This window comes from Pseudophryne corroboree, chromosome 9 (genome assembly GCF_028390025.1).
Source record: "Pseudophryne corroboree isolate aPseCor3 chromosome 9, aPseCor3.hap2, whole genome shotgun sequence".
In the NCBI taxonomy this organism is placed as follows: Eukaryota; Metazoa; Chordata; class Amphibia; order Anura; family Myobatrachidae; genus Pseudophryne; species Pseudophryne corroboree.
This window is the reverse complement of record NC_086452.1, coordinates 64,493,250-64,516,907: the sequence shown is the minus strand read 5'-3', so window position 1 is coordinate 64,516,907 and position 23,658 is coordinate 64,493,250. Positions and strand designations below refer to the sequence as shown.

At 47.8% G+C, this 23,658-nt stretch overlaps 1 protein-coding gene across 3 annotated transcripts in view; it reads right to left on the bottom strand.

Moving 5' to 3' along the window:
- The window catches only part of ERI3 (ERI1 exoribonuclease family member 3), a 475,972-nt gene that overhangs the window by 209,168 nt on the left and 243,146 nt on the right, over window positions 1–23,658 (bottom strand). For all 3 annotated transcript variants that reach the window (XM_063939468.1, XM_063939466.1, XM_063939467.1), the window contains exon 6: window positions 16,121–16,193. In XM_063939468.1, the coding sequence (XP_063795538.1) occupies window positions 16,121–16,193 (73 nt within the window). The remainder of the gene's footprint in view (window positions 1–16,120; window positions 16,194–23,658) is intronic.

Sequence of the window (23,658 nt, the reverse complement as noted above, 5' to 3'; positions counted from 1 at the left end):
ATTACATTGTAGCTACAGAGTATATACTCACGCAGCACATACTTATACACTCATTACCTGTAATTATGTTTACTCTGCAATTAAACATTAATTAAATAATTTGCTCTCTTACATAATATTATCCAAAGTACGCTGACCCTTGTAATTGTGTATTAATTTCATGTGATTATGTTTACTGGAGGTGTTATTTCACATTGTCTTATTAATTAGAGTGTCGGAAGCACATACAACGAGCTAATAAACTTTCCTTATTAAGGGTGAATTAGGCGCGCAATCCGCCGGCCACACTTCAGTTGCAGTCACTTTGGACCTCAGGACACGCTTTAGACAAAAATGGCTTTCTTGCATTTATACGTAAGGCGCGGACCTGTTCCAGCTATCAGTTGAATTCATTAAACAGAAAATAAAGAGCCAAACAATGTTTCTGCTACTTGAATTTACTGCATCTCTAGTTTTTTCCCATATATAACCCCATATGGGGAGATGTATCAACGCTTGGAGAGAGATAAGTGGAGAAAGAAAAACTACTAAACAACCAGCTCCTAATTGTCATTTTACTGTCTGTGTTTGACAAAGGACAGTTAGGAGCAGATTGGTTGGGACTTTATCTCTCTCCGAACTTTAGTACACCTCCCCCATAATATCTACTATGCTGTATTTTATTTTATTGCACATTCTCAAAACTGGAATGTGTGCAGACAAAAACATTTAGTAGTGATATAAACCAGTGGTTCCCAAACTCAGTGCCGTGGCACACTGGGGAGCCTCAAGGCACTTGAAGGGGTGCCGTGTACTGGTGATAAAGAACCAATTCAAATTATTTATGGTCAATGTAACAGGCAAAACCAGTGCTAGCGGCAGCCAATCATAACATACGTGCACAAACAGAAGCGAATCCTGGTCCCTCACCACATAACTGGCGACATAAGCACAACTAATTTGATGTCATTTTATTTCCCGGGGTTTCTCCCTAACAAACTTTTAGCCTATGGGTGCCATAAAATAATTTCTAAAGCTCTGGGGCGCTGTGGTTCAAAAAAGTTTGGGAACCACTGATATAAACTGAACCATGCACATTTTTTTTTACAAATAAATAGGTTTTAATTCCAATTTTTCACCCTGTTCTCCTGTTCCCTGATATAGTTTACATCATACAAATTACAAAGAGGGCTTATATGTTGTGTATTAGTGCAAGAGACCAACTACACAGAACTGGTCAGATAAGCACAGACTGATCCCCCCCCCCCCCACGCCACAAGCGTTATACATTTGCACAGCAGCTGTTTATTTTTTTTATTATATTATATTGTATCGCAGTTATATAACAGCAGGATAGGCTGCTCCTGCTTAGCACAGTATCCCAGCCACCCAACAGCAGAGTCCAGCAAACGCACTTCTATTGCTTCACAGCAAAATAACATTGAAATTAAAGATAAATGCCTGACATGCTCTAAACAGCAACAATATAGGAAATCTCCATACTATGCCGCATGCACGGATATTTATACAGCGGTTCACTGGCTTCCGACAAATATTAACCCGAGTGTGTCTCCATGTGATAGGGAATATAGATTGTAAGTTCCACCGGTGGCAGGGACTGATGTGAATACCCCATAATTCTCTGCATAATAAGTGTGCACTATATAATACCAGTAATAAATAATATATGATCGATATACACACTTTAAGTGTAGTCACTGAAGACAAAAAGTTGCACAAGATAGGGGGGAAAAAATGGTGCTGAGAGCCACACACGGTTTTCCACTTGCAGTAAGAACAAACCTGAATGTTTAAATGACCGCGCTCTACTTTTCACATATTAATGTGGCGTCACCTGTCCCATCATATTGTCACGCCCATAAATACTGCCACCGCGTCACCAACGTCAGGGTCTGAGTTCCAATACCGGCACCCTGACACATTCTAAACAGACCTACTTCCATTCAGAAACATTCCTCACTGTATATGGAGAATTCCATAAAACAATTGATGACCACGAGAATGGTGAGCAGCGCATTCTCTGGGCACGCCTGCACACAGCAACCCATCATCTGTCACTGCTTGTCATGCCATGTCAGAATAATTGCAAGACGCTGGTGACTGTGCCAGTAGCTCCAGACAAATGGGGAACAGGGCACGGATGCTACCTCCAGGGGGGGGGGGTGGTGGGTGGAGGCTTGGCACCCAGCTCTTGATTACACAAGTCACAGCCCAGGTTACTTGCTTCGCCAGCTACAAGCTGCTATCCGCTCAGCAAAAGTTTACTGAACTTCAAATGGCGATGTGTAATGGTCAGTGAACTGCACAATGCCTCAGTGTGCCGTCACATTGCATTTACACAGGGCCAGCAATCAGCGAGCAGATCTGCTGTGACAGCACATGACAATCACGTCTCCCAGACAGACGGCACATGTGGCCTGGGCTTGGCTAATATGTGAAAGCAAGACCGACTGATGGCAGCTATTAGCAAATGCACTAATACAACGAGCCAGGATTTAACATTTAACTCTAAATGATAGACTAAAACACTAAACATTTCTAAAAACAAACAGCAACTGTTAGGGTATGTACACACGGTGAGATTTTTTCTTTCGATTTTGACTATATAGTCAAAATCGCAAGAAAAGTTAGTGCAAATCGCAAGGTGTTATGCCACTTGCGATCCCGATTCGATCCCGATGCGCGGTCCCACCAGGTCGGCATCGCAAGAAAAGACAGACTGTGCAGGTAAGTCAATCCTTGCTACATCGGTGTACTATCTAGTTCATCTCACATGTCAATGACATCTCACATGAGCCAAAATCTCACATAAGCCAAAATCGTAAGCACACATAATCCATATCTCAAGAAAAGTTAGTCAAAATCGATGGTGCTGGGCTCCGGAGAGTTCAGGGGAAATCGCAAAGTGAAAATCGGGCATAGCAAGGATCTCACCGCGTGTACACACCATAAGAGACGTAACTCTAGCATTTAGATACATGGAGTGTAATATTATTACTACCAGGCTTGACACATCACTGCAAGCTGCAGTATCAGGAGCAATCGTCAGAGTGCTGGCTGTCAATAACGGGTGTGGATCACAGGGTCGACCGTAACTAGGTAGACAGACATTAGGTCGACCAATATTGGTCGATAGTGAATAGGTTGACACCTGAAATAGGTCGACACGACCATTAGGGCAAAGTGGAAAAAGGTTGACATGAGTTTTTATATTTTTTTGTGTGTCGTTCTTCGTGAAGTGACCGGGAACCCCCGATTAGTGCACTGTGTCCCCTCGCATGGCTCGTAAGCTTAAGTTACTATTCCCAATCGTAGTCCACGTGGATCGTAAAGTATGAAAAAGTTCAAAAAAGGAAATTTAAAAAAACAATTCATGTCGACCTAGTGACCATATTGACCAAAAGTGGTTGACCTAAGTGCTGTCGACCTAAAGAACGGATACACTGGGGGCTACCGATGTAGTGGTGTTGCCCATAGCAACCAGATATCATCATTTTCTAGGGTGCTATAGAGAAATTAATTAATTTGATTGATTGATTGACTGATTGCAACTACCACAACCACTTTTTTAGAACCTTTAGTAAATCCACCCCTAGGAGTTACTGAGTTGGGCCCATGACTTCCCCCTTTTTCGTCTATTGTGGTTGAGAAGTGACAAATATTGGAAAAAAAACGGGTTTAATTTTTTTTGCCAGACATAAGAACATTATTATATTGCTTTATCCATGTAAAGGGCCCCATACACTAGAACGATAATGCCCGATTTCAGCTCAATTCGGGCATTCGGGCGGATATATTGGGTGAAATTTGGCATTTTCGTTGTGCTTTACAGCCAAACCGATCAGACGCGCGTTCCCGTGAGCATCGGATCGGATCACCCTAGATCCAACATATCACGAGTGCTGCACTCGTGATATGTCGGATCCCGCAGCAATGGATGGGATAGTAAAAGATACCTCGTATGCAAAAGGACAGCATACAATGTATCTTTTACTATCCTGCCGCCTGGGAGGCTGCCGGAAGATTGAAGGGAAATCCTAGACGACATGACGGACCGTCATGTTGTCTTAGTGTATGGGGCCCTTTACCCATTAAACTGCAGCAGGCACGACATAACTGCAGGAAAATGGTGGTGCAACGTAGAAGAGCCTGAGGCCCTGTGTAAACGCAAACTCTGACTTTGCCCACAGCGCAGCGCCAAACAGTGATCTTTAAGACAACCTGACAAATAATGTGTAATCTGATGTGACCGGGAGACATACTGATAATAAACATGCATCGCCCAATCACCGGAGCTTGTAGCATAGCCCTGGCATTTCCATCTGGATTGTGGACTGAGCACAGTCTTTATACCATGTTATAAGAACAGCATTTCCTGGAAACAACGTAAAGAGGAGTACCGCTTCCAGATCAGCAATGTGGTCTGGGCATACACGACCGACACATGCTACTATAAACTTGTTAATACATACTGCAGGAATCAGGACATTTGTATTTCTCCGAGCACTACTGTGTCACACAGGATTCAGAGAAGGCCCAATGTATGGAACCGGCATAAGAAGTCACAGAAAATTATATTCAAATTTAAGATTGCTCATAAGGAAAAAATAGGATTTTGGTTACCTACCGGTAAATCTTTTTATCATAGTCCGTAGAGGATGCAGGGGTTCACATTAGTACCATGGGGTATAGATGGGCCCACCAGAAGCCATTGGCACTTTAAGAGTTTGAGAGTGTGGGCTGGCTCCTCCCTCTATGCCCCTCCTACCAGACTAGGGAGGACAATCCCGGGATCGGCGAGATCCTGGGATTTGGGCCCAAAAATGCCGGGATTTGAATCCCGGGATTGGAGCCTCCAATCCCGGGATTCACGGGATTAGAGTGCGCATGCGCAGTTTTGCCGGACAGCGCTGAGCACTATAGCATAGCACTGCCCGGCTGTCAGCGAGGTAGTTACAGGAGCCACAGGTAGTTCCACATACACACTGACCGCGCTGGCAGCATTTGAAATGTAGCGCCGGCCACCAGCCAATCAGAGCTGGCAGACCGGCAGCCAAACAGGGAAGCAGCAGTAGCCGCGGCTCCTGATTGGCTGCCGGACTGCCAGTTCTGACTGGCTGGCGGCCAGCGCTACATTTGAAATGCCGCCAGCGTGGTCAGTGTATGTGTGTGTCCATAGCTGCTGCCCGCGGCCCACCTAATTAGTAAGTGTTATCACATTCGCTACCTACACCCACACTCCCTCACTGCTCCAGACCTCCTCCCTCCCTCTCTGCTCCTGACATCCTCCCTGCTCGCTACACCCACCTTCCCTTCCTGCTCCTTACATGCTCCCTACACATCCACCCTCCCGCTGCTGCCTACACCCACCCTCCCTTCCTGCTCCCTACATCCACCCTCCCTTCCTATTCCTTACATGCTCCCTACACACACTCTCCCGCTGCTCCCTACACCCACCCTCCCTGCTCCTTACATGCTCCCTACACCCACCCTCCACCCCTCGCTGCCCTCCACATATACTCTCCCTGCTCCCTACACTGATCCCTACTGCAATCCCGGGATCCCGGGAATCCCAGGATTGAGCATTTTTCAATCCCGAATCCCGGGATTGAAAAAATGCCCCGGGATTAGCCTCCCTATACCAGACTCAGTCTAGAAACTGTGCCCGAGGAGACGGACATCTTCAGGAGAAGGATTTAACACAGATAGTGGCAAGATTCACACCAGCTCACACATACAAGGCACATTAAGTTAACTTAGCTTGAAAACTCAGCAACCGCTGAAACATTACTTACCAAGTAACAATGCAGTACTCAACTAAAACGAAGTTGTACTGAACCAAATAACGGCTGCAGGAAAACGAAGCGCTGGGCGGGCGCCCAGCATTCTCTACGGACTACGAGAAAAGGATTTACTGGTAGGTAACTAAAATCCTATTTTCTCTTACGTCCTAGAGGATGCTGGGGTCCACATTAGTACCATGGGGATGTACCAAAGCTCCCAGAACGGGAGGGAGAGCGCGGAGGCTCCTGCAGAACTGATTGACTAAACTTCATATCATCAGAGGCCAAAGTATCGAACTTGTAGAACTTTGCAAACGTGTTCGACCCAGACCAAGTTGCAGCTCGGCAACGCCGAGACACCACGGGCAGCCGTCCAGGTAGACCCCACCTTACGAGTAGACTGGGCCTTGACAGACGTAGGACACGGCAAGCCTTCCGTAGAATACGCATGCTGGATAGTGTACCTGATCCAGCGAGAGATCGTTTGCTTAGAAGCAGGACACCCAATCTTCATGGGATCATACAGGACGAACAGAGAGCCCGATTTCCTGTGACGAGCAGTCCTCTTCACATAGATTTTCAGAGCCCTTACAACATCCAAGGACTTTGATGAAATTGAGGAGTCAGTAGCCACTGGCACCACAATAGGTTGGTTGATATGAAATGCCGACACAACTTTCGGAAGAAACTGCTGACGTGTCCGGAGCTCAGCTCTATCTTCGTGGAAGATCAAGTATGGGTTTTAACAGGACAAAGCCCCCAACTCTGACACACGTCTAGCAGAAGCTAGAGCCAACAACGTGACAGCTTTCCACGTAAGAAATTTGACCTCAACCTCATGTAGAGGCACGAACCAGTCCAATTGGAGGAACTGCAACACCACGTTAAGGTCCCAAGGCGCCGTAGGCGGTACAAAGGGAGGTTGGATGTGCAGAACTCCCTTCAAAAAGGTCTGAACCTCAGGGAGGGCAGCCAATTGTTTCTGGAAGAAAATGGATAGGGACGAAATCTGGACCTTCACAGATCCCAACTTCAGGCCCATATCCACACCAGCTTATGGGAAGAGGAGAAACCGTCCCAGTTTAAACTCCACCGCAGAAAATTTCTTGGACTCGCATCAAGATACATATTTTTTCCAAATTTGATGGTAATGTTTAGACGTTACTCCTTTCCTAGCCTGTATCAGGGTAGGAATAACTTTGTTCGGAATGCCCTTCCGAGCTAGTATCAGGCGTTCAACCTCCATGCCGTCAAATGTAGCCACGGTAACTTTTGATAGGCGAACGGCCCCTGCAGCAGGTCCTCCCGAAGAGGAAGAGGCCTCGGCTCTTCTTGCAGTAGATCCAGAAGATCCGTGTACCAAGCCCTTCTTGGCCAGTCTGGAGCAATGAGGATCGCTTGAACCCTTGTTCTCCTTATGAGCTTTAGAACTCTTGGGATGAGTGGAAGTGGAGGAAACATGTACACCGACTGAAACACCCACAGAGTCACCAGGGCGTCCACCGCCACTGCTTGCGGGTCCCTCGACCTGGAACAATACTGCCGAAGCTTCTTGTTGAGACAAGAGGCCATCATGTCGATCTGGGGTACACCCCAAAGAACTGTTACCTCCTTGAACACCTCTGGATGGAGACCCCACTCCTCTGGATGGAGATTGTGTCTGCTGAGGAAGTCCGCTTCCCAGTTGTCTACTCCCAGAATGAAGATTGCTGACAGTGCCAACGCGTGCTTTTCTGCCCAGAGGATGATTCTCGTCACCTCTGACATTGCAGCTCTGCTCTTCGTTCCGCCCTGTCGGTTTTATGTAAGCCACCGTTTTCACATTGTCCGACTGCACTTGAATGGCCCGATTTCTCAGAAGATGGGCCGCTTGGAGAATACCGTTGTAGACGGCTCTTAGTTCCAGAATGTTTATCAGCAGGCCGGCTTCCAGACATGACCACCTTGGAAAATTACCCCTTGAGTGAATGTGCCCCAGCCCCGGACACTTGAATCCGTGGTTAGAAGGATTCAGCTCTGAATCCCGAACCTGCGGCCCTCCAGAAGGTGAGGTAATTGCAGCCACCAGAGGAGTGAAATCCTGGCCTTTGGCGACAGACGTATTCTCTGGTGCATGTGTAGATGGGATCCCGACCACTTGTCCAGGAGATCCAGCTGGATGGACCGAGCGTGAAACCTCCCGTACTGCAGAGCCTCGTAAGAGGCCACCATCTTCCCCAGAAGGCGAATGCACTGATGAACTGACACCCGGGCTGGCTTCAGGACATCCCGGACCATCGTTTGAATTACCAACGCCTTTTCCTCTGGGAGAAACACCCTCTGCACCTCCGTGTTGAGGATCATTCCCAGAAAGGACAACCTCCTGGTTGGTTCCAAATGTGATTTTGGAAAATTCAGGATCCAACCATGGGGTAAATACACTAAGATTCGTATTTTCCCGTTTCAGGTCAAAGTTCAATCACGAATGACATTGAAAGTGTAAAACTGCAACTTTTTGAATTTATTACGACTAATTTACTAAGCTGCCGTATTTTGCCTTTTCGGGTTTTCCGATGTCGATGTCATTCGTTTTTTTTTTTTCAGTTTTTTACGGCAGTGATTAGCAAAACACTGCCGACTTTTTAAAAATGAATCTCGGCCGGATCTGTGTGATCCGTGCTGGGGTTCATTTTTTTTTTTTTTTTAAATTAAACAGTGTAAAATCATAAAAAAAATTGCGTGGGGTCCCCCCTCCTAAGCATAACCAGCCTCGGGCTCTTTGAGCCGATCCTGGTTGCAGAAATATGGGGGGGAAAATGACAGGGGTTCCCCCATATTTAAGCAACCAGCATCGGGCTCTGCGCCTGGTCCTGGTTCCAAAAATACGGGGGACAAAAAGAGTAGGGGTCCCCCGTATTTTTAAAACCAGCACCGGGCTCCACTAGCTGGACAGATAATGCCACAGCCGGGGGTCACTTTTATATAGTGCCCTGCGGCCGTGGCATCAAAAATCCAACTAGTCACCCCTGGCCGGGGTACCCTGGGGGAGTGGGGACCCCTTCAATCAAGGGGTCCCGTCCCCCCAGCCACCCAAGGGCCAGGGGTGAAGCCCGAGGCTGTCCCCCCCCATCCAATTGGCTGCGGATGGGGGGCTGATAGCCTTTTGTGAAAATGAAAAGATATTGTTTTTAGTAGCAGTACTACAAGTCCCAGCAAGCCTCCCCCGCATGCTGGTGCTTGGAGAACCACAAGTACCAGCATGCGGCGGAAAAACGGGCCCGCTGGTACCTGTAGTACTATTACTAAAAAAATACCCAAAAAAAGACAAGACACACACACCGTGAAAGTAAAGATTTATTACATACATCCACACAAACATACATACATACTTACCTTATGTTCACACGAGGGTCTGTCCTCTTCTCCAGTAGAATCCAAGGGGTACCTGTTGAATAAATTCTACTCACCAGATCCCGGGTCCCAGGGTCCTCGGGGCAACCATTTGTAATCCAGGTACTTGAATAAAATAACAAAACGGATACCCGAGCCACGAACTGAAAGGGGCCCCATGTTTTCACATGGGACTCCTTTCCCCGAATGCCAGAAACCCACTCTGACTTCTGTCTAAGTGGGTTTCTTCAGCCAATCAGGGAGCGCCACGTTGTAGCACTCTCCTGATCGGCTGTGTGCTCCTGTACTGAGTGACAGGCGGCACACGGCAGTGTTACAATGTAGCGCCTATGCGCTCCATTGTAACCAATGGTGGGAACTTTCTGCTCAGTGGTGACGTCACTTTAGGTCAACCGCAGGGCAGAAAGTTCCCACCATTGGTTACAATGGAGCGCATAGGCGCTACATTGTAACACTGCCGTGTGCCGCCTGTCATACAGTACAGGAGCACACAGCCGATCAGGAGAGTGCTACAACGTGGCGCTCCCTGATTGGCTGAAGAAACCCACTTAGACAGAAGTCAGAGTGGGTTTCTGGCATTCGGGGAAAGGAGTCCCATGTGAAAACATGGGGCCCCTTTCAGTGCGTGGCTCGGCTCTCCGTTTTGTTATTTTATTCAAGTACCTGGATTACAAATGGTTGCCCAGCGGACCCTGGGACCCTGGATCTGGTGAGTAGAATTTATTCAACAGGTACCCCTTGGATTCTACTGGAGAAGAGGACCGACCTGCGTGTGAACATAAGGTAAGTATGTATGTATGTTTGTGTGCATGTATGTAATAAATCTTTACTTTCACGGTGTGTGTGTCTTGTCTTTTTTTGGGTATTTTTTTAGTAATAGTACTACAGGTACCAGCGGGCCCGTTTTTCCGCCGCATGCTGGTACTTGTGGTTCTCCAAGTACCAGCATGCGGGGGAGGCTTGCTGGGCCTTGTAGTACTGCTACTAAAAACAATATCTTTTCATTATCACAAAAGGCTATCAGCCCCCCCCATCCGCAGCCCATTGGATGGGGGGGGACAGCCTCGGGCTTCACCCCTGGCCCTTGGGTGGCTGGGGGGGGGGGGACCCCTTGATTGAAGGGGTCCCCACTCCCCCAGGGTACCCCGGCCAGGGGTGACTAGTTGGATTTTTGATGCCACGGCCGCAGGGCACTATATAAAAGTGACCCCCGGCTGTGGCATTATCTGTCCAGCTAGTGGAGCCCGGTGCTGGTTTTAAAAATACGGGGGACCCCTACTCTTTTTGTCCCCCGTATTTTTGGAACCAGGACCAGGCGCAGAGCCCGATGCTGGTTGCTTAAATATGGGGGAACCCCTGTCATTTTTCCCCCCATATTTCTGCAACCAGGATCGGCTCAAAGAGCCCGAGGCTGGTTATGCTTAGGAGGGGGGACCCCACGCAATTTTTTTGGAGAAAATAATCACTTTCCCACCCCTTCCCACTGATATACATGCACGGATCTCATGGATCCGTGCATGCCTATCCAATCACGAATAAAAAAAGCAGGTCTGTTTTTTTTAAGCACTTTTTTACGAGTTGTAATTTTTCACGGCAGTCTTTTGTTTTTTTTTGCTTTGCACTTCTTAGTAAATGACCGAGATTCATACTTAAACAGCCGCGTTTTGACCGATGGTGTATTCATTCGTGATTTTTTTTCCTAGGACTTCCAAATATTACGAATGCCCTCATCACTGCCGTGATTTGAGTTTAGTAAATTACCGAGATGACACTTTGATGAAAAAACGGCATCTCGGTCAAAATCGGGACCTTTGTAAATTTACCCCCATGTTCCCTGAGAAGCTGGGCCATAAGTGCTATGGACCATAGCAGCTTCTCCTTGGACGATGCCATTATCAGCAGATCGTCCAGATACGGAATTATGTCCGCCATCACCTTGGTGAATACTCTCGGTGCTGTGGAGAGGCCGAATGGGAGGGCCTGGAACTGAATGCGACAGTCCAACAGTGTGAATCGAAGATAAGCTTGATGCGGCAGCCAAATCGGAATGTGGAGGTACGCATCCTTGATATCCAGGGATACTAGGAATTCCCCCTCCTCCAGACCTGATATCACTGCCCTTAGAGACTTCATTTTGAACTTAAAATCACTAAACCCCTTTTTGAGAGAGTTCAAGTTCAGAATGGCCCTGACCGAACCATCTGGTTTCGGTACCACGAAAAGGTTCGAATAGTAACCTTTGTTTTGCATATAAGGTGGTGCTGGCACAATAACCTGTGCCTCCACCAACTTCTGGACGGCTTCTTGCAGGACAGTCCTATCCGCTAGCAGAGCTGGCAAGCCTGATCTGAAAAATCGGTGAGGAGGGGGATTTTGAAATTCCAGCCTGTACCCCTGGGACACAATATCTTGCACCCAGGGGTCAAGGCCGGAGGACACCCAGACATGACTGAAATGTCGAAGTCTCGCTCTTCCGCTGGCCCCACTTCCGGGGCGTGCAGTCCACCGTCATGCAGAGGACTTTGGTGTACCTGAAGCAGGTTTCTGTTCCTGGGAACCTGCAGCCGCAGGTTTCTTGGACTTGGGCCGACCTCCCCGAAAGAAGGTGTTGGACGGTTTGGCCCTTCTGGGCTTGGTAGACCGAAAGAGCTGTGATGTAACTGAAGAAAAGGGTTTCTTTGGAGCAGGTGTAGCTGAGGAAAGAAAGGGTGACTTACCAGACGTAGCCGTGGAAATCCACGCATCTAACGCTTCCCCAAAGAGAGCCTGACCTGTGTAGGGTAGGGTCTCCACACTTCTCCTGGATTCCGCGTCGGCAGACAACTGGCGCAACCACAGTCCTCGACGAGCTGATACTGACATGGAGGAAATTCCTGCAGCCATGGAACCCAGGTCCTTCAAGGATTCTATCAGAAATCCTGCCGAATCCTGAATGTTACGTAAAAACAATTCAACATCACATTTCTCCATAGTATCCAAGTCCTCAAGTAACGTGCCTGTCCACTTTACTATAGCCTTGGCAATCCAAGCACTGGCAATAGTGGGACGTAGTATTGCCCCAGAAGCCGTGTACATGGACTTGAGCGTATTATCAATTTTACGATCAGCCGGCTCTTTCAAGGCGGTAGATCCTGGAACAGGTAAAACCACCCTTTTTGATAGTCTGGATACTGACGCATCAACAATAGGCGGGTTTTCCCATTTTTTTTTTATCTTCTACCGGGAAAGGAAACGCTACCAGAAGCCTTTTGGGTATCTGGAATTTTTCATCCGGGTTTTCCCAAGCCTTTTCAAATATAGCATTTAATTCCTTTGATGCAGGGAAGGTTAGCGAGGCTTTCTTATTGTCAGTGAAGTAAGCCTCCGCAACCTGCTCGGGTGTTTGTCAGCAATATTCAACACATCTCTAATAGCCTCTATCATCAACTGCACCCCTTTAGCAAAAGATGCTGTTCCCCGCAACATATCGCCGTCACCGTCTGCAGTGTCAGAATCGGTATCAGTATCATCCTGCATGATCTGTGCAAGAGCACGTTTATGTGAATACACAGCGAGAAGCCTGGGCCAGACTGCCATAGAGTTCTGTAAAGCCTGAGTTGCAGATTTTGTGCAACCGTATTTGAAATCTGAGAAATCATAGATTTGATAGAGGACAACCACTCAGGATCCCTTGCTGAAATCTGTGCTAAACCAGTGCAATCCTGATTACATGGAATGGGATTATCCTGAGATGACATATCCTCTGCAGCATATGACACAGAGTCCCTGGACATTGCTTAATGGAGACCACAGACACTCCACACACACACAGGGGAGGACAGCCAGAGTTTCATCCCCAAGAATGACAAGAGAGACACAGAGATTGGAGCCAACCCACACACAGCGCTTTTAATATAAAGGGAGACCCCTACTAGCACTGACTGTGCACCGTAATAGGTTACACAGTCGTTTTGCAGCCTCCCCCCCCTTCTACAACCCCCTGGTACCGTGAGAGATAGCTGGAGTTGCTGTAGAAGGACTTGCTCTTCACTGACAGCGCTGTGCAGGCAGGAAAATGGCGCTTTACGCTCCTGGGTCCGCTCTGAGGTGAAGCTCCACCCCCAAAATGGCGCTGTCTTCCTGCTCTTCATAGAATTATACTGGCCTGAGAATTTATGCTGGCTGAGATCCCGGGACCCCGATAGGCTGTGTGACCAGTGTAGGGTGTAGGCGCTGGCTCAGGGCGCCCCTCACAGCGCCACACTATGTACCGCTGAGCCTCCGGAGTGCAGCTAATACCGCACTCCTACCCTGTTGCTGCCATCTTCACACCGGCCCCGCGCTTGCCAGGGGGGCCGGTGACTAACTCGCCACTGATCTTCTGGCTCTGTAAGGGGGTGGTGGCATGCTGCTGGGGTGAGCAATCCCCTGTGGCGGGGAACGATCTATCCCCTCAGGAGCTCAGTGTCCTGTCAGCGGAGATAGTGGTTCAGACCCCGCAGGGCGGACACTACTCCCCCCCTTAGTCCCACGAAGCAGGGAGGCTGTTGCCAGCAGCTTCCCTGTAAAATAATAAACTCTAAAATAAACTTTTTCTAAAGAAACTCTGCAGAACTCTCCTAGCTGTGACCGGCTCCTCTGGGCGCATTTTCTAAACTGAGTCTGGTAGGAGGGGCATAGAGGGAGGAGCCAGCCTACACTCTCATACTCTTAAAGTGCCAATGGCTCCTCTAGGACGTAAGAGAAAGGATTATTATTATCCTTTATATGGCGCCACAAGGGTTCTGCAATGCCTTACAGAGTACACAAACAAATGAGTTAAACAAGAAAACAGTGACATACAGTGCATAACAATGCAGGACAAAGACATGGTTTATAAATATTTCTACATCAGCGTCATACCACTTAAACAAGCAGCAGAGCGGCGGCAGCCGAGGGTTGGTTTCCCTCTGAGTTAACTTTGGGGAACAGTGCAGCAGCGAATAAAGGGAAGGGGGGGGGGTTTACGATTGAGGAGCCAATAGTAAAATATGGTATTAATGACAAAGGGCTATAATAATAGATAATAAAGGCTGAGGATTAACAAGGCGCAACAGATTAGTCAGCGCTGTATAATCAACAAAATACAAACAGAACAACTCTAATCTACACAGGATGAGATAGCAAAAAAGGAAATACATAAGAAGCTGCGGCAGGAATAAATTAAAACCAGTCCAAAAAGACGAGGACATAGGCAAGTACAGAGGGTTAAGGCCGCGTTAACATTCAAGATGGACAAGAGAGCATAATGAGATGCTAGGGGTGAAGAAAAACAATTTGAAGGGGCGGGTGAAGCAAAAGTAGTTTTGGGTGGGACGGGCAAGGAAACGGAAACGATAAGGAGCGGAGGAAATGGAGCAGGTGGCATGTGAGAAGGAGCTTTGCAGGATGATATGATAGGGCAAAGGAGACAGTAGAGAAAAGAGATGGGTGCCACTGAAGGATTTTCCAAAGAAGCACAGCGTAAGGGGGGATTAACTGCGCTTCCTAATTCAGGGAAAATTGCAGGGTGAGCAGACATAGGATGAACAGGAGAGGTCTAGATTTCAATAACTAAGGTGGGAGCTGACAGGAGCATGACCGATGGTTTTCATGACATCCGGGGTAGAGGAAGAGTCAGATCTTGGCAATGTTGCAAACAAGATTGGGCAGGGAACACGTGATTTATGGGGTGAAACTGAGGGCGGAGTCTATGATGACCACAATATAGCACACATGGGGAATATGGGAGAGGGCAAAACCAAAAGGGTGACAGAAGGAGGGGACGTAACTCTGTGCTGCGGAAAAACAATAAACTCAGTGGTGGATATCTCAAACTTCAGTTACATGTCAATCAATGGATACTACAGCTAGGCAGTAGGACACATGGGAAAGGAGAGAGGTTGAGAAATCAGGAGAGGAAATGCAGATATAGGGGGTATTCAACTGTTTGTAAAGTTAGAAGGGAGTCTGTTTTTTCCTATCTAACAGACAGGAAATAACAGACACCCAACCGACTTTTCAAACAATTGAATATCCCCCACAGAATGAATTATCTTTGTCATTATTGGCTGTCATATCTCCAACAGCGGGAGACTGGTAATGGTTTCTAATGTGTATAACGGGAATGGGGCACTTATGCTGCAGCAGCAGAAAGGAGGACTGGTAAGTATAGTGGGGAGGGGATGGGGCGGTGGTTTGGTTGAAGTGTCCAGGCATATGCCGGTTCCATTTTACTAGATTGTAATGATGAGGGGGGGAAGGGGGGGGGGGGGTTGGATTAGGTGATAGGGAGATAATGACTAGGGGACATTATGAGAAGGGTATTAGGAGATGGTAATGGAAAGACTGAGTGAGCAATAAAGAAATTGAGGAGGGGAGGTATGAGGGTAACAATTTAGAGCAGGTACAAGTAATGTATTCGGGGAAGGGCAGGGGGGTGAAGAAGAAAATTGAGAAGCGATAGTAGAAAAGAAAAAGGTTATGTGGATTCAAGCAGGTGTAATGTCCCTAGAAGGGTGAGCTATATATATGAAGGGGCGTAGGGGCTGTATGTGTGTGGTCTGGCTCCTAAAGTATCACGTTGGCTACTATATTTTAACATTTTGCATATTTGTATTCTTACATTTCTGTTGAGCCATGCATAGCACACTGTCTGATGTAGTACATGAAATATCACATGACTGGAGCCCATAGCAGTATATGTTAATAACTGCGAGAAGATGTATGATGTGAGCACATATATAATAACATGTGGGAACCTCTGGCACAGTGCATTAAGTGGCACCACACTCCCATTAGCAGTGCACAATGAAACCTGAACTATCCCAGAGGAGAAGCCGAGAAAAAAAAAAATCACACTTCATTTCCATGCAAATGACACCGACTGTGAAACACCTCCCCGAGGACAAATACATTTAAAAGAAAAGGGGATTTGGTAAAGAAAGTACCTTTTTCAGATTAATCCACTGCTTGAAGTAATCTGCAACCTGTAGGCCTAAATATTCACACTGTCCTGGCAGCCTGTTGGGTATAAAGGAGAAAAAACACATTTAGTATCTCATCTGGATTAGATGCCTCCATATCATTAACCCCTCAAGCCCTTGCAGTAATTACAGTACACAACTGAAGCCTCCATACCTAAGGAAGCATGTATATATTACTCAGCATTATGGTGTACTCACTCTCAGACAGTCAGAGCAGCCTCTCTGTACTCTGTTCCAAGATTCATAATAATTCAGCTATAAAAGAGAATTCGCGGCTAGTGATATACTCCCATCGCTGAGGTGCACCTGCCTCCAACATCTACTAGTGATCTACTCCCATCGCTGAGGTGCGCCTGCCTCCAACATCTACTAGTGATCTACTCCCATCGCTGTGGTGCGCCTGCCTCCAACATCTACTAGTGATCTATTCCCATCGCTGAGGTGCGCCTGCCTCCAACATCTACTAGTGATCTACTCCCATCGCTGTGGTGCGCCTGCCTCCAACATCTACTAGTGATCTATTCCCATCGCTGAGGTGCGCCTGCCTCCAACATCTACTAGTGATCTACTCCCATCGCTGTGGTACACCTGCCTCCAACATCTACTAGTGATCTACTCCCATCGCTGAGGTGCGCCTGCCTCCATCATCTACTAGTGATCTACTCCCATCGCTGAGTTGCGCCTGCCTCCATCATCTACTAGTGATCTACTCCCATCGCTGTGGTGCACCTGCCTCCAACATCTACTAGTGATCTACTCCCATCGCTGAGGTGCGCCTGCCTCCATCATCTACTAGTGATCTACTCCCATCACTGTGGTGCACCTGCCTCCAACATCTACTAGTGATCTACTCCCATCGCTGAGGTGAGCCTGCCTCCATCATCTACTAGTGATCTACTCCCATCGCTGAGGTGCTCTTGTTTTCATCATCTACTAGTGATCTACTCCCATCGCTGAGGTGCGCCTGTCTCCATCATCTACTAGTGATCTATTACCATCTCTGAGGTGCACCTGTCTCCATCATCTATTAGTGATCTACTGCCATTGCTGAGGTGTGCCTGCCTTCACCATCTACTAGTGATCTACTCCTATTGCTGAAGTGCTCCTGCCTCCATCATCTACTAGTGATCTACTCCCATCGCTGAGGTGCGCCTGTCTCCATCATCTATTAGTGATCTACTCCCATCAATGAGGTGTGCCTGCTTCCATCATCTAACAATGATCTATTCCCATCGCTGAGGTGCACCTGTCTCCATCATCTACTAGTGATCTACTCCCATCGCTGAGGTGCGCCTGCCTCCACCATCTACTAGTGATCTACTCCCATCGATGAGGTGCGCCTGCCACCACCATCTACTAGTGATCTACTCCTATTGCTGAGGGGCGCCTGCCACCACCATCTACCAGTGATCTACTCCCATCGCTGAGGTGTGCATGCCTCCATCATCTACTAGTGATCTACTCCCATCGCTGAGGTGCTCCTGCCTCCATCATCTACTAGTGATCTACTCCCTTCGCTGAAGTGTGCCTACCTCCATCATCTACAAGTGATCTATTCCCATCAATGAGGTGTGCCTGCCAACACCATCTACTAGTGATCTACTCCCATCACTGAGGTGTGTCTGCCTTCACCATCTACTAGTGATCTACTCCCATCACTGAGGAGTGACCCCCCGCACCAGTCATGGTGTTTGAACAGTTAGCAAGTTTCCTTAAACTGTAACATCTCAGCAGATATTGGATAACTGCATCACGAGAGGCACGGAAATCATCATATCGTTATGATGTATGTTTGTAATTGGTGTGGTACCGCTGCAAATTACATTTATGAAGCATCTTATCCGATAGCATACATGGCGAGCAGCAGGAAAGGTCCACGAGTGAGCATTAATTGTATATTTATGTATGGTTTTCTGAATAACAAACTATGGTGACAAAGGTCCATATCCACACATAACCATTCCGCAAGAACTACCTCAAAGGCCACCTTCCTGGCAAGGATTTATGCGGTGATGACTGTTCTGGCTTGTAGATACAGGTGAGACCCAAGTAATGAGTCACAATGTTTAAAAGAACATTACTTATTTACGGATTCAGCACAGGGAACTAAAATACGGCAAGAGTGCACTGTTAGCAGGCACACGGATCATGTCGGAGGGTCTCTCTATAAACAAGTGGTTCTCACCGTCCGTGTGGTATATAATGTTAATATACAACATGTCAGGAAATGTCAACATGATTAGAATATAGACAAAACATCCCTGGTGGTCTAGTGATAACTTACCTAGTACAAAAATGGCTTCTCAAGCAAGGTCTTCTGGGTCTAGCGGTCATCTGATGTTGTCCAGCAGCATTGAGTATGCCTAACCCCTAACCCTCCTTCTAATGTCTGGCCCAAACCTCCCCTCCAGAAGCCTAACCCTTACCACCCCTCCCGCAGGCAAACCCTTACCTCTCCTCCAACAGCCTAACCATAACAAGGGTTCCAATGTATAGGTCGACCCAAAATGGTCAACATGCATTAGGTAGACGGGGTCAAAAGCTTGACAGGTAAAAGGTAGACCGTGCTTAAGGCCAACATGGTTAAAAGGTCTATATGACAATGGTCGACACCAGTTTTTTTTTTTTTTTTTTTCCATGTTTTTACAACTTTTGCTAGATTTACTATCCACGAGGACTACGATTGGGAATGGCAACCTTTGCCTGAAGCATGATGAGCGTACGTGTCCACTGACTATGCTTAGATATGGTTAGACATACAAAATGACATTCCAAAATACGTAAACTTGTGTCAACCCTTTTATGTCGACCACTGTCATGTTGACCTGTTGATCCGCCCGCATGTCTGGCCCTCCCCGCATGGCAGCGATGCTAGCGCACCCGGCGAGTAAGGTAGGCGACTTTTCGCCGCATCCCGGGGCGCAGTGGCTGCGTGTGATGTCACGCAGCCGCCGCGGCCCGCCCCCCGTCCGGTCCGGTCATGCCTGCGTTGCTCGAACCGCGCCCCCAAAACGGCTCACCCCCTTCCACCCAGCGAACGCGTCTGCCTGTCAATCAGGCAGAAGCGATCGCTGGGCTGAGATGCCGATCGTATCTCTGGCATGCACATGCGCACTGCGGTGCATGGCCAGTTCAGACCTGATCGCCCGCTATGTGAAAACGCACAGCAGTGAACAGGTCTAAATTAGCCCCCATGAGCATACGTGCCCAGAGAGCGCATTGCACTCTTATTTAAAATGCTCTTAACTGTGCAGCAACCAATCACTTAATGCTTGAAGCATTCCAGTCCAGCAAAGGTCCAAGTACTTGGTTTATACCTTTAGATGGAAGAGTTATAACTTTCACCGTGTTACAACTACTACAGATGAGAGCGAGTTACTGACTGACACACAGGAGAGAATCAGCATCATTTATTAATTTAGCCTGAGAGGGCACAGGGAGAGGAGACAGCGAGAGGGGCTCTCTCAACCCAGCCGCAGGAAACAGGAGGACCCTGTGATAGATACAAGCATCTTCCTTATCGCTTTCCTTATGTGAGCACAGAGCCGCTGCAGTGCTGGATAGGAATGTATTGTGCAAGCAGTAGTTACACTATCCTATCTCACCGCACACTTAGCAGGGCATCATTATCATGAGATGGCATGAGGTGAAAAACGGCGGCGGGTACCAGGAGAATGAGCGAGGGAGGGAGGGTGAGTGGAGACACTAATTGAACAACAATAGCAGGGAGAACACTGAGCGTGTTATCTAAATTGTAACACCTTTATCTAGGCCCGGAGAGTGACAGCGCAGCATAAATTGCAGCTCCCCTTTGTATTGTATCCTCTCATACAAACAGCGGATGATAAAACGTGTCACTGAGGTGATAGCTTATCAATTTAACCCTAATTATCTTGCGGGTCAGCACGGGAAATAAGGGTTTTGAATTTCAACAGGTTCTGCAGGTCCCTGCTGAAATAAAATGCGAGAAGGGGTGAAAGGGAAGAGGGAGGTGGAAGAGGCAGCAGTAATTGAATTCTGTATCTCAGGTGGTCCCAGCGTATCAAAAATTAATGCTGCCGTCTCCCAACTAATCAAAGCAGGTTAATGTCCATCTGCTGCCTGGGATAATGGGGTGGGGCCGCTAGGAGGAGCGGATGTGAAATACAGAACGCAAGACACTGCAGATATTTAGATGATAAACTGCAGATATTTAGATGGCATATTTCAACATGACTATCCCTCCATAGAGACTGGTATTAAACACAGTGATCGTTCTAGGAGGAGGCAGCGGAATAAATATCTAATACACTAAAACTGGGAATAAGAACTCAATTTGTCCGTAGGTAATGGGACATGAACTCATAGGGGGGAGACCACAAAATACACAAATGTAGTAGTGTAGCACTCAGCGCTATGTGGCAATATAGTGGCATTGTCTCCTAAGATATTATATCACCTGACAATTATAGGTGTGATTAGTAGAAGAGGTGTGGGATGTGTATTATGTTCAAATGGACACAGGGGTGAGTGTTTGGGGAGGAGGGGTGTTTAATAAACCATGTAAATGGACATTAACAAACAGACTCAACCCCACTTGGTTGCTAATCTGCACACTGGGGATTTGCAGTTTGTTGATAGATAGATAGATAGATAGATAGATAGATAGATAGATAGATAGATAGATAGATAGATAGAATGAATACAGTGGCATTGTCATCTTAATGAAACATATCCAACTATTTAATAAAATACAATAAAAAAAAACCTACAACGTGAGAACTAAATTCAATATGCAAATTGTTACCTCTGAAACCAGTTAAGCGGGGTACACACGGAGAGATGAGTGCCTAAATTCTAAGCAATCTGACTACATTGCTTAAGGTCCATACACACTGGGCGATTACCAGTAGATGAATGGCGGAGTGAGCGGCTTTCCATAGCGTCCTGCTGACATCGCTGGGCAGGGGGGAAAAGCGCTCAGTGTGTATGCACCTTTAGAAGTTAAGCACAGATCTCTCCGTGTGCATGCCCCCCAGCGATAGCAATGCGCAGCCCCGCGCGTCGCTATCGCCGGTGCTAGATGGGCCTTCATGCAGGCACAATCTAGCATATCGCTCATTTCACCTGCTGGGTGAAATGAGCCCCATCACCCACTCCTCGCTCAGCGCACATCGGGGGAGAGATAGATGTGTCTGTGATAGATCGCTCAGCACACATCTGCCAGTGTGTACTGGCCTTTAGACAGGACATGTCCACTTCTAGGTCTTATTACTATTTGCTTAAAAAATAAATAATAATCAACTTTTAGGATGTGGTATACAGTGTCTAGGTCAACCACTATTGGTTGACATGCACTAGGTCGACATGAGTTTTTGCACTTTTTTGGGTGTCGTTTTCGCCGTACAGTGACCGGGATCCCCAATTAGTGCACCGTGTCCACTCGCCATGCATTGGGCAGGTTACCGTTCCCAATTGTAGTCCACGTGGATCATACAGTATGAAAAATGAAAGAAAAAAAATGTGAAAAACTCATGTCGACCTTTTATTATGCCAACCTTTTATCATGTCGACCTAGAGTCCCTGTCAACCTACTTACTGTCTGAGACCGGATATCCAACTTTTATAGGGGAGGAAATGTGCTGTCCCCACCTCCACTTATTCTCAGCGCACCCCTCACTTACAGGCGCACTTCTCAGTAACAGCCGACACTGAGCACAGGCCCCTCTCCTGCAGGGGGCGATGCGAGGCATCTGAGCAGTAATAGTGGACACTGAGCACAGGCCCCTCTCCTGCAGGGGGCGATGTGAGGCATCTGAGCAGTAATAGCCGACACTGAGCACAGGCCCCTCTCCTGCAGGGGGCGATGTGAGGCATCTGAGCAGTAACAGCCGACACTGAGCACAGGCCCCTCTCCTGCAGGGGGCGATGCGAGGCATCTGAGCAGTAATAGTGGACACTGAGCACAGGCCCCTCTCCTGCAGGGGGCGATGTGAGGCATCTGAGCAGTAATAGTGGACACTGAGCACAGGCCCCTCTCCTGCAGGGGGCGATGTGAGGCATCTGACCAGTAATAGCGGACACTGAGCACAGGCCCCTCTCCTGCAGGGGGCGATGTGAGGCATCTGAGCAGTAATAGTGGACACTGAGCACAGGCCCCTCTCCTGCAGGGGGCGATGTGAGGCATCTGACCAGTAATAGCGGACACTGAGCACAGGCCCCTCTCCTGCAGGGGGCGATGTGAGGCATCTGAGCAGTAATAGCAGACACTGAGCACAGGCCCCTCTCCTGCAGGGGGCGATGTGAGGCATCTGAGCAGTAATAGTGGACACTGAGCACAGGCCCCTCTCCTGCAGGGGGCGATGTGAGGCATCTGACCAGTAATAGCGGACACTGAGCACAGGCCCCTCTCCTGCAGGGGGCGATGTGAGGCATCTGAGCAGTAATAGTGGACACTGAGCACAGGCCCCTCTCCTGTAGGGGGCGATGTGAGGCATCTGACCAGTAATAGCGGACACTGAGCACAGGCCCCTCTCCTGCAGGGGGCGATGTGAGGCATCTGAGCAGTAATAGCAGACACTGAGCACAGGCCCCTCTCCTGCAGGGGGCGATGTGAGGCATCTGAGCAGTAATAGCCGACACTGAGCACAGGCCCCTCTCCTGCAGGGGGCGATGTGAGGCATCTGAGCAGTAATAGCAGACACTGAGCACAGGCCCCTCTCCTGCAGGGGGCGATGTGAGGCATCTGAGCAGTAATAGCAGACACTGAGCACAGGCCCCTCTCCTGCAGGGGGCGATGTGAGGCATCTGAGCAGTAACAGCCGACACTGAGCACAGGCCCCTCTCCTGCAGGGGGCGATGTGAGGAATCTGAGCAGTAACAGCCGACACTGAGCACAGGCCCCTCTCCTGCAGGGGGCGATGTGAGGCATCTGAGCAGTACAATGGAGAAGGGACTGTCCCAGCTAGGAGCAACAGCATTGGTAGAACACCGTGCTGGGAGACCATGGTATAAACACAGACAATTCCAAATTGGGGCTGCACCAAATAGAAATCCATAATGCTTTAATGTGCTATAGACCGTGAAGGTGACGAGCTCTATTTAAAGGCACAACATAATGGAAAAAATATTTATTGAATACACGATGTAAGGCTCATTGCCAAAACAGTTACATAAAAAGTTATTGAAACTACACATTTTATGGACTGTTCAGAATCATTCTGTAACAGAATTTACCTATAAACCTTAAATAAGGATACAGTAGGCTGCGCACTCTCACCATACTAGGTGTGAAAACAGATAAAACGTATTTATATAGTCAGTAATGACCACTATGTACTGCACAATAAGCATTAGACATATCTTAGTGATGTATTTTGAGTGTTTTGCACTTACCAATATAATTAATAAAAAAAAGTGAAATTAAAGTGAATTAAAGTCCCGCTTTTTAGGAGACTAAGGCCAGGGTACCGGCTCCCTCGGCCACATATCTAAGACTGAGGTTTGGGAGGGGTATAGAGGGG